This window comes from Mobula hypostoma, chromosome 5, assembly GCF_963921235.1.
Source record: "Mobula hypostoma chromosome 5, sMobHyp1.1, whole genome shotgun sequence".
In the NCBI taxonomy this organism is placed as follows: Eukaryota; Metazoa; Chordata; class Chondrichthyes; order Myliobatiformes; family Myliobatidae; genus Mobula; species Mobula hypostoma.
The window spans coordinates 30,703,855-30,718,152 of NC_086101.1; the positions used below are offsets into that span (position 1 = coordinate 30,703,855).

General features: G+C 48.5%; 1 protein-coding gene across 1 annotated transcript in view; it reads right to left on the reverse strand.

Annotated features, from left to right (window-relative positions):
- Positions 1-14,298, reverse strand: part of LOC134346173 (collagen alpha-1(V) chain-like) — a 273,825-nt gene that overhangs the window by 120,494 nt on the left and 139,033 nt on the right. The window contains exons 16-20 of the mRNA XM_063047492.1: positions 13,221-13,274; positions 13,088-13,141; positions 12,469-12,522; positions 7,001-7,054; positions 6,122-6,166 (exon numbers count right to left, since the gene is read on the reverse strand). Of these exons, the coding sequence (XP_062903562.1) occupies positions 6,122-6,166; positions 7,001-7,054; positions 12,469-12,522; positions 13,088-13,141; positions 13,221-13,274 (261 nt within the window). The remainder of the gene's footprint in view (positions 1-6,121; positions 6,167-7,000; positions 7,055-12,468; positions 12,523-13,087; positions 13,142-13,220; positions 13,275-14,298) is intronic.

Here is a 14,298-nt window from a genome sequence, read left to right on the forward strand (position 1 = left end):
GGAACAGGAATGGGTCAATAGCTCTACTGGGTGTTTTTTTATAGACCACCCAATAGTAACATGGACATCGAGAAGCAGATAGGGAGACAGATTCTGGAAAGATGCAATAATAACAGGGTTGTCGTGGTGACAGATTTTAATTTCCACAATATTGATTGGCATCTCCCCAGAGCAAGAGGTTTAGATGGGGTGGAGTTTGTTAGGCGTGTTCAGGAAGGTTTCCTGACACAATATATAGATAAGCCTACAAGAGGAGAGGCTGTTCTTGATCTGGTATTGGGAAATGAACCTGGTCACGTGAAAGGTTTCTCGGTGGGAGAGCATTTTGGAGATAGTGATCACACTTCTATCTCCTTTACCATAGCATTGGAGAGGGATAGGAACAGGTAAGTTAGGAAAGCATTTAATTGGAGTAAGGATAAATATGAAGCTATCAGGCAGGAACTTGGAAGCATAAACTGGGAACAGATGTTTTCATGGAAATGTACAGCAGAAATGTGGCAAATAAACAGGGGATATTTGCATGGTGTTCTCCATAGGTACATTCCAATGACACAGGGAAAGGATGGTAGGGTACAGGAACCATGATGTACAAAGGCTGTTGAAAATCTATTCAAGAAGAAAAGAAAAGCTTACAAAAGTTTCAAAAAACTAGGTAATGATAGAAATCTAGAAGATTATAAGGCTAGCAGGAAGGAGCTTAAGAATGAAATTAGGAGATCCAGAAGGAGCCATGAAAAGGCCTTGGTGAGCAAGATTAAGGAAAACCCCAAGGTATTCTACAAGTATGTGAAGAGCAAGAGGATAAGGCGTGAGCGAATAGGACCAATCAAGTGTGACAGTGGATAAGTGTGTATGGAACCAGAGGAGATAGCAGAAGTACTTAATGAACACTTCGCTTCAGTATTCACTACAGAAAATGACCTTGGCGATTGTAGGGATGACGTACAGCAGATTGAAATGCTTGAGCATTTCGACATTAAGGAGGAGGATGTGCTGGAGCTTTTGGAAAGCATCAAGTTGGATAAGTCACCATGACTGGACGGGATATACCCCAGGCTACTGAGGGAGGCAATTGCTGAGTCTCTGGCAATGATATTTACATCATCAATGGGGAAGGGAAAGGTTCCAGAAAGGTTCAAGAAAGGAAGTAGAGATAGCCCAGGAAATTATAGACCAGTGAGTCTTACTTCAGTGGTTGGTAAGTTGATGGAAGAGATCCTGAGAGGCAGGATTTATGAACACTTGGAGAGGCATAATATGATTAGGAATAGTTGGTATGGATTTGTCAAAGGCAGGTCATGCCTCACGAGCCTGATTGAATATTCTTAGGATTTGACTAAACACATCGATGAAGGTAGAGCAGTAGATGTACTGTATATGGATTTCAGAAAGGCATTTAATAAGGTACCCCATGCAAGGCTTATTGAGAAAGTTAGGAGGCATGGGATCCAAGGGGACCTTGCTTTGTCAGTCCAGAATTGGCATACCAATTCCATAACCAAAGATCTCCACCAGTTGGGCTATGCCAGCTTCTCACAGCTACCATCAGGCAGGAAGTACGGAACCCTCAGCAGGTTCAAGAAGACCTACTTCTCTTCAACCATTCAGTTCTTGGACAAATCAGCACAACCCTAATTAACCTAATTTATTAACACTTTTGACTGATTGGGACTAAAATAGACATAGCACATTTCGTTCTAATTGTGTTTTCTTTTAAAAATTGTGAATAATATATGATTAATTTCTGTTTTTAATGCAAATACTAATATGATGCTATGTATCTGTGATGCAGCTGCAAGTAAGATTTTCATTGCACTTGTGCACGTAACAATAGACCTGATTTTGACTTTAATGTTATTGAATGGTGGAGCAGTGTAAAGGAGTCGAGAGATCTGCTGCCCCAGTCACACGCAGTAGGTGGGTAAACTGTCATCACATGTCCTGCTGGGCTACAGTGCTGAAAGAGGAACTGGGGCAGAATATCTCTACCTCAGCTGGCCTGGATACAGCAGCCTGAATAAATAGCGAGAGATAGGGAGGGAGTTAAGATACAGCGGAGAAAATGAGGGGACAGAGGGAAGGAATGAACACACACAAAATACTGGAGGCACTCAGCAAGTCAGTAGCACCTTTAAAACTAGATGTTTCAATGTTTCAGGCCAAGACCCTTCATCAGGACTGGAAAGGTGGGGGGAGAACGCCAGAATAAAAAGGTCGGGGAGGGAAAAGGAACAAGTTAGAAGGTGATAGGTGAAGCTAGCCGGAAAGGTAAAAGGCTGGAGAAGAAGGAATCTGATTGGAGAGGAGAGCGGACCATGGAAGAAAGGGAACAAAGGGCACCCGGGGAGATGATAGTTAGGTGAGGAGAAGATATAAGAGGTCAAAGTGGGAAATAGAAGAAAGGGCAAGCGGAAAGGGTCAAAAAAGTGAAAGAAAGAAAGAAATTATTGGATGGAGAAATCAATTTATGCCACCAGGTTAGAGGCTACATGGACAGATTATCAGGTGTTCCTCTTCCATCCTGAGAGTGGCTCATTGTGGTAGAAAAGGAGGCCATGTCGGAATGGGGGGGCGGGGGGGGCGCTCTTTACAGTTTAAAAATAAATGTCCATTTAAATCAAGGATCACCCAAGTGAACTTAAGTGGTTGACTACCAGGAGATTATACTTCTGGGACGGAGTGAGGGGACAGAGGGAAAACTGATGGGACAGAGGGAGAGAGTGAGGGGACAGAGGGGATTTTGAGGGGACAGAGGGGGAGAGTGAGGGGACAGAGGGAGAGGGTGAGGGGACAGAGGGGAGAGTGAGGGAACAGAGGGGGAGAGTGAAGGGACAGAGGGGAGAGTGAGGGGTCAGAGAGGAGAGTGAGGGGACAGAGGGAGAGAGTGAAGGGACAGAGGGAGAGAATGAGGGGACAGAGGGGAGAATGAAGGGACAGAGGGGAGAGTGAGGGAACAGAGGGGAGAGAGTGAGGGGATAGAGGGGAGAGAGTGAGGGGACAGAGGGGAGAGTGAGAGGACAGAGGAGAGAGAGAGGGGACAGAGGGAGAGAGGGCATAGAGGGGAGAGAGTGAGGGGATAGAGGCGAGAGTGAGGGGACAGAGGGGAGAGAGTGAGGGGACAGAATGAGGGGACAGAGGAAAGAGTGAAGGGACAGAGGGGAGAGTGAGGAAACAGAGGGGAGAGTGAGGGGAAAGAGGGGAGAGAGTGAGGGGATAGAGGGGAGAGTGAGGGAACAGAGGGGAGAGAGTGAAGGGACAGAGGGAGACAGTGAGGGGATAGATGGGAGAGTGGGGGGACAGAGGGAGACAGTGAGGGGATAGAGGAGAGAGTGAGGGGACAGAGGGAGAGAGTGATGGGACACAGGGGAGAGAGTGAGGGGACAGAGGGGAGAGTGAGAGGACAGAGGAGAGAGTGAGGGGACAGAGGAGAGAGTGAGGGGACAGAGGGAGAGAGGGGATAGAGGGAGAGTGTGAGGGGATAGAGGAGTGAGGGGATAGAGTGGAGAGACTGAGGGGATAGAGGGAAGAGTGAGGGCACAGAGGGAAGAGAGAGGGGACAGAGGGGAGAGTGAGAGGACAGAGGAGAGAGTGAGGGGACAGAGGGAGAGAGGGGATAGAGGAGAGAGTGAGGGGATAGAGGAGAGAGTGAGGGGATAGAGGAGAGTGAGGGGACAGAGGGAAGAGAGTGAGGGGACAGAGGGGAGAGTGAGAGGACAGAGGACAGAGTGAGGAGACAGAGGGAGAGAGGGGATAGAGGGAGAGTGTGAGGGGATAGAGGGGAGAGTGAGGGGACAGAAGGGAGAGTGAGGGGTTAGAGGGGAGAGTGAGTGGATAGAGGAGAGAGTGAGGGGACAGAGGGGAGAGTGAGGGGACAGAGGGGAGAGTGAGAGGACAGAGGAGAGAGTGAGGGGACAGAAGGGAGAGTGAGGGGATAGAGGGGAGAGAGTGAGGGGACAGAGGGGAGAGTGAGAGGACAGAGGAGAGAGTGAGGGGACAGAGGGAGAGAGGGGATAGAGGGAGAGTGTGAGGGGATAGAGGGGAGAGTGAGGGGATAGAGGGGAGAGTGAGGGGATAGGGGGGAGAGTGAGAGAACAGGAGAGAGTGAGGGGACAGAGGGAGAGAGGGGATAGAGGGAGAGTGTGAGGGGATAGAGGAGAGAGTGTGGGGATAGAGGAGAGAGTGAGGGGTTAGAGGGGAGAATGAGTGGATAGAGGGGAGAGTGAGTGGATAGAGGAGAGAGTGAGGGGACAGAGGGGAGAGTGAGGGAACAGAGGGGAGAGAGTGAGGGGATAGAGGGGAGTGAGGGAACAGAGGGGAGAGAGTGAAGGGACAGAGGGAGACAGTGAGGGGATAGATGGGAGAGTGGGGGGATAGAGGGGATAGGAGAGAGTGAGGGGACAGAGGGAGAGAGGGGATAGAGGGAGAGAGGGGATAGAGGGAGAGTGTGAGGGGATAGAGGGGAGAGTGAGAGGTTAGAGGGGAGAGTGAGTGGATAGAGGAGAGAGTGGACAGAGGGGAGAGAGTGAGGGGGCAGAGGGGAGAGTGAGAGGACAGAGGGGAGAGTGAGGGGACAGAGGAGAGAGTGAGGGGACAGAGGGAGAGAGGGGATAGAGGGAAAGTGTAAGGGGATAGAGGAGAGAGTGAGGGGATAGAGGAGAAAGTGAGGGGATAGAGGGGCAAGTGAGGGGATAGAGGGGAGAGAGTGAGGGGATAGAGGGGAGAGTGAGGGGACAGAGAGAAGAGAGTGAGGGGACAGAGGTGAGAGTGAGAGGACAGAGGAGAGACTGAGGGGACAGAGGGAGAGAGGGGATAGAGGGAGAGTGTGAGGGGATAGAGGAGAGAGTGAGGGGATAGAGGGGAGAGTGAGGGGTTAGAGGGGAGAATGAGTGGATGGAGGAGAGAGTGAGGGGACAGAGGGGAGAGTGAGAGGACAGAGGACAGAGTGAGGAGACAGAGGAAGAGAGGGGATAGGGGGAGAGTATGAGGGGATAGAGGAGAGAGTGAGGGGACAGAGGGGAGAGTGAGGGAACAGAGGCGAGAGAGTGAAAGGACAGAGGGAGACAGTGAGGGGATAGATGGGAGAGTGGGGGGATAGAGGGGAGAGTGAGGGGAGAGTGAGGGGTTAGAGGGGAGAATGAGTGGATAGAGGAGAGAGTGAGGGGACAGAGGGGAGAGTGAGGGGACAGAGGGGAGAGTGAAGGGATAGAGGGGAGAGTGAGGGAACAGAGGGGAGAGAGTGAGGGGATAGAGGGGAGAGTGAGAGGACAGAAGGGAGAGTGAGGGGACAGAGGGGAGAGTGAGGGGTTAGAGGGGAGAGTGAGTGGATAGAGGAGAGAGTGGACAGAGGGGAGAGAGTGAGGGTGCAGAGGGGAGAGTGAGAGGACAGAGGGGAGAGTGAGGGGACAGAGGAGAGAGTGAGGGGACAGAGGGAGAGAGGGGATAGAGGGAAAGTGTGAGGGGATAGAGGAGAGAGTGAGGGGATAGAGGGGAGAGTGAGGGGACAGAGGGGGTGTGAGGGGATAGAGGGGAGAGTGAGGGGACAGAAGGGTGAAAGGCAGAGAGAGAGAGTGAACATGCAGTGAGCAAAGGGAGTGAGAGTGAAGGGACAGAGAGAGTGTGGAAGGATAGACAGTGGGACAGAGTAAAGGGACTGACAGAGAGTGAGGGGATAGAGGGGAGAGTGAGGGAACAGCAGGGACAGAGAGAGAAGGAGCAGAGAGAGACAGAGAGAGGGGACAGTGAGCAAAGGGAGTGAGAGTGAAGGGACAGAGTGAGGGAGTGATGATGCTTAAGGAAAATGAGTGCATTTATTGAGAGTCAATGCACTGGCTGGGAGGAACTCTATGGTGGGAGTTTGTGTTTGGGTGTCAGGAGTTGGGGAGATGGGACAGGGGTGGGAGGAACCCTGTGGTTAGAGTTTGTATTTGGGTGTAGGGAGGGACTTTCGCATGAGTTGGGGAGATGGGACAGTGGGTGGAAGGAATAACACTGGGTGAGTCATGGAAACACAGCAACTTTGCCCAAATGTATGAGAGCACTGGAACACAGGATGGTCTCTCCTCCTCAGGTCTCGCCTTATTTTACATTATAATTTATTATTTAGTAATGATGTGCCTACCGGTTCCCCTGGCAACCCTCTGGGTCCGACTTCTCCATCATCACCCTGGAATAAATCAGAGCAAAGATTCATTGGCCACAACCACAATCTGACATTTAAGAGCCCTCAGTAGTGCCCCTTCCACAGTGTGACACTTCCTCAGCATCACCTCTCCAAAAGTGTGACAATCTCTCAGTACAGCCCCTGTCACGATGTGGTTCTCCCTCAGTATTGTCCCTCCCACAGTGTAATATTCCCTTAGTACTTCCCTTCCCACAGTGACATTCCTTCAGTACCTACAATGCAAAGTCCCTCAATACCGCCCTCTCACAGTGTGAACTCCCTCATTACTGTCACTTCCACAGTGTGACCTGCCTCAGTATACCTCTCTCCCCTCTCATCCATTCCTGTCTCTCCCCTTAACCCATTCATTCTCTATTCCTGCAATCCCTCCCCTCCCCTCCGCTGTCCTCTCACACCCACTCTTTCCCCTCCCATCCCTTTCTTTCTCTGCCCTCTAACTTCCTTACCCCCTCCCGGTCTTGTTCTCTCTCGCACTTGTTTTCTCTCTGCAGCTCCAGCCCCTTCCTGTCCCACTCCAGCCACCCCTCCTGTCTGCTCTCCCCCCACTTAATTGATTATCCGCTCCCCTTCCTCCAGGCCAGCTTCCCTCGGGATTGGAGGACCTGCCCACCCTCAACTCCTGACAAAGCACTCCCCCCTCTGCTCTTACTCCGGATTAAAGCTGGGTATAATGGCGGTCCCTTCAGCAATTCTGACCCTGGCCACAGACAGGCAGGTGTCCTGAACTGGCCAAGAGCCTCAGAAGCTCCAGGCCGTGCTCTCTGCTCATTGACACAGGAGGCTGAGACTGGAGCCCGCTGAGATGAGATGACTCACCCTCTCTCCATCCTCCCCAGGAAGCCCAATTGGTCCTTGTGAACCCGGCTCTCCCTGAAACAGAAGAAAATCCAATGAGATTACATGTAGTACTGAGCGGAGAAAGCGGAGACATAATGGCGCAGTGCGTGGAATTGCTGTCTCTCAGCACAATCTCCAACACGGTCTGTGTAGAGTTTACACGTTCATTCCCTAGGTGCTCAGGGTTCCTCCCACATTCCAAACGTGCATTAATCAGCCACTGTAAATTGCCCCCAGTATGTGGGTGAGGAGTAGAATCTGAGGGGATTTGATGGGAATGTGGGAGAAAGGATCTGAAAGAAGGAATGTCATTCACAGGGTCGCTCTGCGAGCTAGCACAGATTCAGTGGGCTGAATACCTTCCTTCTATGTCAAGAGTGTAAATAATGATCAGTTCAACTGTTTCCTGAAAAACTGGTACTAGCCCAGATCTCCAGGGTCCAAGAGGAGAAATACTTCACTATTTAAGAAGGCTGGGAGGCAGCAGAAAGGAAACTATAGAACTGTTAGCCTGACATCAGTGGTTGGGAAGTTGTTGGAATCGATCGTTAGGGATGAGATTACGGACAACCTGGAGGCACATGACAAGATAGGCCAAAGCCAGCATGGTTTCCTGAAAGGAAAATCCTGCCTGACTAACCTACTACAATTTAGTGAGGAAATTGCAAGCAGGGTAGGCAAAGCAGATGCAGCAGATGTGGTGTACTTGGATTTTCAAAAGGCCTTTGACAAGGTGCCGCACATGAGGCTGCTTAGCAAGATAGGAGCCCATGGAATTAAGGGGTGTTACTAGCCTGGGTGGAGCATTGGCTGATTGGCAGAAAACAGAAACTGGGAATAAAGGGATCCTGTTCTGGCTGGCTGGCTGCCAGTTACCAGTAGAGTTCCACAGGGGTCGGTGTTGGGACCACTGCTTTTTACAACATAGGTCAATGATTTAGACTATGGGATTAATGGATTTGTGGCTAAATTTGCCGACGATACAAAGATAGGTGGAGGAGCGTGAAGTGTTGCAAAAGCAGAGAGCCTACAGAGAGATATAGATAGTTTATGGGAATGGGCAAGAAGTGGCAAATGAAATACAATGTTGGAAAGTATATAGTTGTGCACTTTGGTGGAAGAAATAAATGGACAGACTGCTACTTAGATGGGGAGAGAATTCAAAATATAGAGATACAAAGGGACTTGGGAGGCCTTGTGCAGGGTACCCAAAAGGTTAGCCTCCAGGTTGAGTTGGTGGTGAAGTAGGCAAATGCAATATTGGCATTCATTTCTGAAGGTACAGAATATAAGAGCAAGGATGTGATGCTGGGGCTCTATAAGGCACTCGTGAGACCACACTTGGAGTATTGTGTGCAGTTTGGGGCTCATTATTTTGGAAAGGATATACTGACATTGGAGAAGATTCAGAGAAGATTCACAAGAATGATTCCAGGAATGAAAGGGTTACCATGTTAGGAACATCTGGCAGCTCTTGGGCTGTATTCCCTGGAGTCCAGGAGAATGAGGAGAGGTCTCAGAGAAACATTCTGAATGTTAAAAGGCCTGAACAGATTAAATATGACAAAGTTATTTCCCATGACAGGGGAGTCTAAGTCAAGAGGGCACAACTTCAGGATTGAAGAATGTCCATTTAAAACAGAGATGCAGAGAAATTACTTTAGTCAGAGGGTGGTAAATCTGTGGAATTTGTTGCCATAAGCAGCTATGGAGGCCACATTATTCGGTGTATTTAAGGCAGAGATAGATAGGTTCTTGATTAGCCAGGGCATCAAAGGGTATGGGGTGAAGGCATGGGCGTGGGGATGACTGGAAGAATTGGATCAGCCCATGATTGAATGGCAGAGCAGGCTCGATGGGCTGAATGGCCTACTTCTGCTCCTATATGTTATGGTCTTATGGTCTTAAAGGACCAATAGGATTAGTTAGTTTGACATCATGGTTAGCACAGACATAGCAGGCCAAAGGGCTTTTTTTGTACTGTGCTCTCACATGCTGGGCTAATCCCACCCTCCCCTGCTCTCACCAAGGCAGAGAATACCTCGAGCAAAGTGCTGGCAAATGGTATCAGTGTCGATGGGTACTTGATGATGAGTATAGATAGAGTGGACTGAAGAGCCAGTTTCAGGAAAGGCTTCACATCCTCAGCCCACCCACACTGTGGACAACCGACCTGGGAGCTTACTGTCATCATTGGGGAACCCCTATTCCAGTTGGAGTATGGGGTACCACAGGTACACAGGGTGGTGAAGAAAGATGGCCTTCATCTGTTACAGCACCACATATTGGATTTGAGATATCACGTTCCTGTTGTGCAGAACATTGCTGAGGCCACATTTGGAATATTGTGCTCAGTTTTAGTCACCCTGCTATAGGAAAAATGCCATTCAGCTAGAACGAGTGCAAAGGGATTTACAGAGCTCTTGCTGGGACATGAGGGACTGAGTTACAGGAAGATGTTGGACAGCCTATGATTATATTCACTGGAGCGTGGGAGAATGAGAGGTTACTTTATAGAGTGTAGAAGATCATGAGGGGCTTAAAGACAGGGAGAATGCATACTATCTTTTTCCTAGAGTTGGGGAATCAAGGGCTAAATGGCATGGGTTTTACTAGGAATTACTAAGAGAGATTTACTAGGAATCTGAGGAGCACATTTTTCATACAGAGGGTATTCCATCTGTAGAACCAGCTGCCAGAAGAACTGATTGAGTCTGGTACAATAACAAAATTTAATAAAACAGTTGGACTAGTATATGGTTAGGAAAGATTTAAAAGGAATAATGGCCAAACACAAGCAAATGGGACTGGCTTGGATGGAGAATGGACTAGTTGGGCAGAAGGGCCTTTTCTATGCTGTATGTATCTATGATTCTGTCAGTGAGACTTGTGTCTCGATGGACAGGGCCCATCTCCCCCCACCCACCCCACCGCAACCCTACAGGAGGAGCCTGGATAACCTGGAACAGGATCTCTCTCTCAATGCTCCCGCAGCCCACCAGATCCCTATGATGAACTGAGTACTCAGCAAACCAGGATTGGGGATGGGATTGTTGCCTTCAGACGGTGTGTTCCATTAATTCACAGGAACTGCAATTTGGCCATACGAGGAGATTAGGTTCAGTCCGGGAAATGGAAACTGGTTTCACACGTTCTGTGACAATGCGGGAGGGAGAGATTGGGGCAGCTGTCTCTGTGCCATGTGTCAGACTGTGTTACACCGTGTTACACTGTGTGTTACACCGGCCGCCACGTGCATCATTGTCTGATGGAAACTTAATTAGCCCATTGGTTAATTAGGGCAGCTGTTTAGTTGGGACAATGTGTAAAGAACAAAACCTAAATCAAGAAAATAGCCAGGATTCCCTGCATTTATTTGGGACACTATTCCACTTAATTGGGACAGGAGACTTGCCAGACAGTTTCTAACTGGCATCAGTCAAGTGCACTTGCGATGCCATTAGACACTACACTGTGCTTAGAGTGATCAGTTTTTAAATAGTGTCAGTTGTGTGCGGTTGTATTCAAAAAGCAGTGATTTTTTTTGTCACTGATAGTTGGTGAGAAATAAGTATTAAGAAAATTCAGCACTGATCTGCTCACCATGGTTTCAAGCCTTCAGGCTCGTAGATGCTAAGAACAGCCACAAGGGAAAATGAAATGATTTCAATACTTTAACAAATTAGGGATTACAAAGGTATCGATAATCATCTTGAATGTTACAAAGAAAAGAAAGATCTGGTGGATGTAATCATCCAAAGCATTGTATGAAGGCAGTCCGTTAGCTGTCTGCACTGATTTTGGTCCTTTTCTCAACACAAGATCCCCCCTGGGCTGTCTACTAAGTCCACTCCTTTACTCCCAGTATACCCATGACTGCATCACCACCCACAGCTTTAACCTTCTAATTAAATTTGCCAAAGATACTACATTGATTGGCCTAATCTCAAACAATAATGAGGTGGCCAACAGGGAAGGAGTCATCTCTCTGACACAGTGGTGTCAAGAAAACAACCTCTCCCTCAATCGCAAAAACAAAGGAGTTGGTTGCGGATTACAGGAGGAACAGAAATGGTTAACCCCAGCTGACATCAATGGATCTGGGTTTGAGAGGGTAAACAGCTTTAAGTTCCTCGGCATCCACATCACCAAGGACCTCACATAGACTGTACACACCAGCTGTCTGGTGAAAAATGCACAACAGCGTCTGTTTCACCTCAGACAGTTGAGGAAATTTGGTATGGGCTGCCAAATCCCAAGAACTTTCTATAGGGGCACTACTGAGAGCATCCTGACTGGCTGCATCATTACCTGGTATGGGAACTTTACCTCTCTTAATCGCAGGACTCTGCAGAGAGTGGTGCAGACAGCCCAGCGCATCTGTAGTTGTGAAGTTCCCATGATTCAGGACATTAACAAAGACAGGTCCCGAAGGATCATTGGGGACCCAAGTCACCCCAACCAGAATCTATTCCAGCTGCTACCATCCAGGAAATGGTACCGCAGCATAAAAGCCAGGACCAACAGGCTCGGGGACATCTTCGTCCACCAGGCCATTAGACTGATTAACACGCTTATTTGAGTGTATTTCTATGTTACATTGACTGTTCTATTTATTATATATTATTATGATTGCATATTGCACATTTAGACAGAGATGTAACGTAAAGATTTTTACTCCTCGTATGCGAAAGATGTAAGAAATAAAGTCAATTCATTTCGGTCGATCAAATGAACACAGCAGATGAATTCCTCCATTGGTAACTATTAGGAATTGCTATTCAGTTTTGTAGTACTGCAGAGGTATTGATAGTGTTCTAATTTGTTCTGTATTTCATTTAAGTACTATATTAATCGTTACTCAGTTAAACAATAGTTTCTCTTTCTTACACCATTTAACTATTTCCATGAATCTTTGGCAAATTTGGGCAGCTGCTTACTTGCACCAAAATGCCCAATTAACCAGAATCCACTGCTTTTCCATCCTCAGCTAGGATGCTATTTCTCCCCTGTGGCTCCTAATAGTCCAGGAACATCAGCCTTGTAACCATGTACAACACCTGCTCTTACTCCAGGGCACAAGTATGCTGCTGAAAAATGCCAGGCCGTCTGCCCAAGCAGAGCCCTCCACTGCCTGCCTCCAGTGTCCAAAGTTGCTCATTCTGTCAGCCCCAGAGCCAAGTTTACCAGGCCACCCTCCTCCTTTCGTACTGGGTGACCAAATGAGCAGAGTTGGGGCTCGTCACAATATTAAGGGAGGGTCATGGTTTGCAGACTAGACACCGTTCAAGGATGCTGCAACTCCCCCCACAGCCACCTGCTGCCAAAGAGTAAGGAGGTGGCATTGGGTGGTATGTGAACAGAGAATGCCAGTCTAAACCCACCCACACCAGGACAAGGAACCATCCAGCAGTTTGGCAGGAGTGGGCGGTGAACCGAATACTCACCCGGTTCCCCTTCTCTCCTGGCAGACCCGGGAGCCCGTCGAAGCCTCGGTCACCCTGTGAAGAGCAAAGCAGAGTGAGCAGATACTCAGGTAACGCTGCCTGCTGTCAGTCAGCATCTGACATGGCAACAGCTGCACCATCGTTCAGACTTAAAGCAACAATCAGGTCATAGTGTACGTGTGCACAGAGCAGTGTACTCACACAGAGAATTGTACACACATAGAAGAGTGTACACACCCATAGCAATACATGTACAATATGCACACACACTATTGCATGCACTGACATAGAGAACAGTGTACACAGACTCAGAACAATATACACTCATATAGGAATGTGTACACACACACACAAAGCAGGTATATACAATGCGCACATACACAGAGCTATGTACACACATACACATACAGCAGAGTATATACATAGAGCAGTATGATCCAATGTACCATACAGTACCCCAACAGTAGGCATGTACTTGCTCAGCGGTGCACACACAGATCTGCTTGTGTGCACACGCAGACTGACAGGTGGACAGACACATGTGCATAGACAGTCCCAGTACTGTGCAGACACAGGGAAAGCTGTGGCTGGGGCACTGAGACAGTGTAAGTCCTCATACCTTGATCCCATTTTCACCGGGCATCCCCCTCGCTCCATCAGCTCCAGCTCGACCCTGCAACACAAGGTGTCCCAGTTACTGTCAGAAGCAGAAGGGCTGAGGGGAGAGTAGGTGTAGGAAGCGGCTCACTCACCCTCCGGCCTGGCTTCCCTGAGGGACCCGGTGGTCCTTGGGCACCTCGAGGACCCTGCAAAATTACCAGCAGCACTATCAGCAACACAGAAATGAAACACATACACAACACACACAACATGCAACAGCGATTCGTTGGGCATTACACTCACTACTCGAACACACTCCTGCCACATTCACTGTGACTCAATCACACTCACCATTAACCTCACTGTTCACCAATACTCAGAGTGACTCTGACACACACTCTTCCCTGTTACACTCACCATTTCCCAATACTCTATGACTCTATCACACTCTATTCTCCATCACACTCACTATTAACCTGTCACACTCACCGTGACTCTGTCACACTCCATTACACTCACCATTAACCTGCCGTGCTCACCATGACTCTGTCACACTCGTCATGATTCTGTCACACTATCCTCCATCACACCCACCATTAACCTGTCACACTCACTGTTAAACTGTCCCACTCACCATCAACCTGTCACACTCACCATGACTCTGTCATACTCTCTGTGGCCTGTCACGTTCACTATGACTCCATCACATCTACCGATCCTATTGCACTCACCATTAGCCTGTCATACTCACCACTCCCTGACACACTCAACACTCCATGATAGAGTCACCATGACTCTGTGACATTCACTCTTGCCCCACTAAATTTACTATTTCCTGACACATGAAGTGTGATCCCATCAATTCCCTGACATACTTACTATTCCCCTGTAACATTTACTATACACTGTCACACACAGTATTCCCCATCACACTCACCATGACATCATCACACTCAATGTATCGTATCACACACAGTGTGACACTTTCACACTTAATGTTCCCCATCACACTCACTATGACACCATCACACACTGTGATTTAATGTGTCCCATCACACACACCGTGACATGGACACACTCAACCTTTCCCATCACAATCACTGAGATGCTGTCACACTTAATATTCACCCTCATCCTCACTGTGACACTGTCACACTCAAAGTTCCCCAACACACTCACTGTGACACTGTCACATTCAGTGATCCCTATCACAATCACAGCGGCACTGTT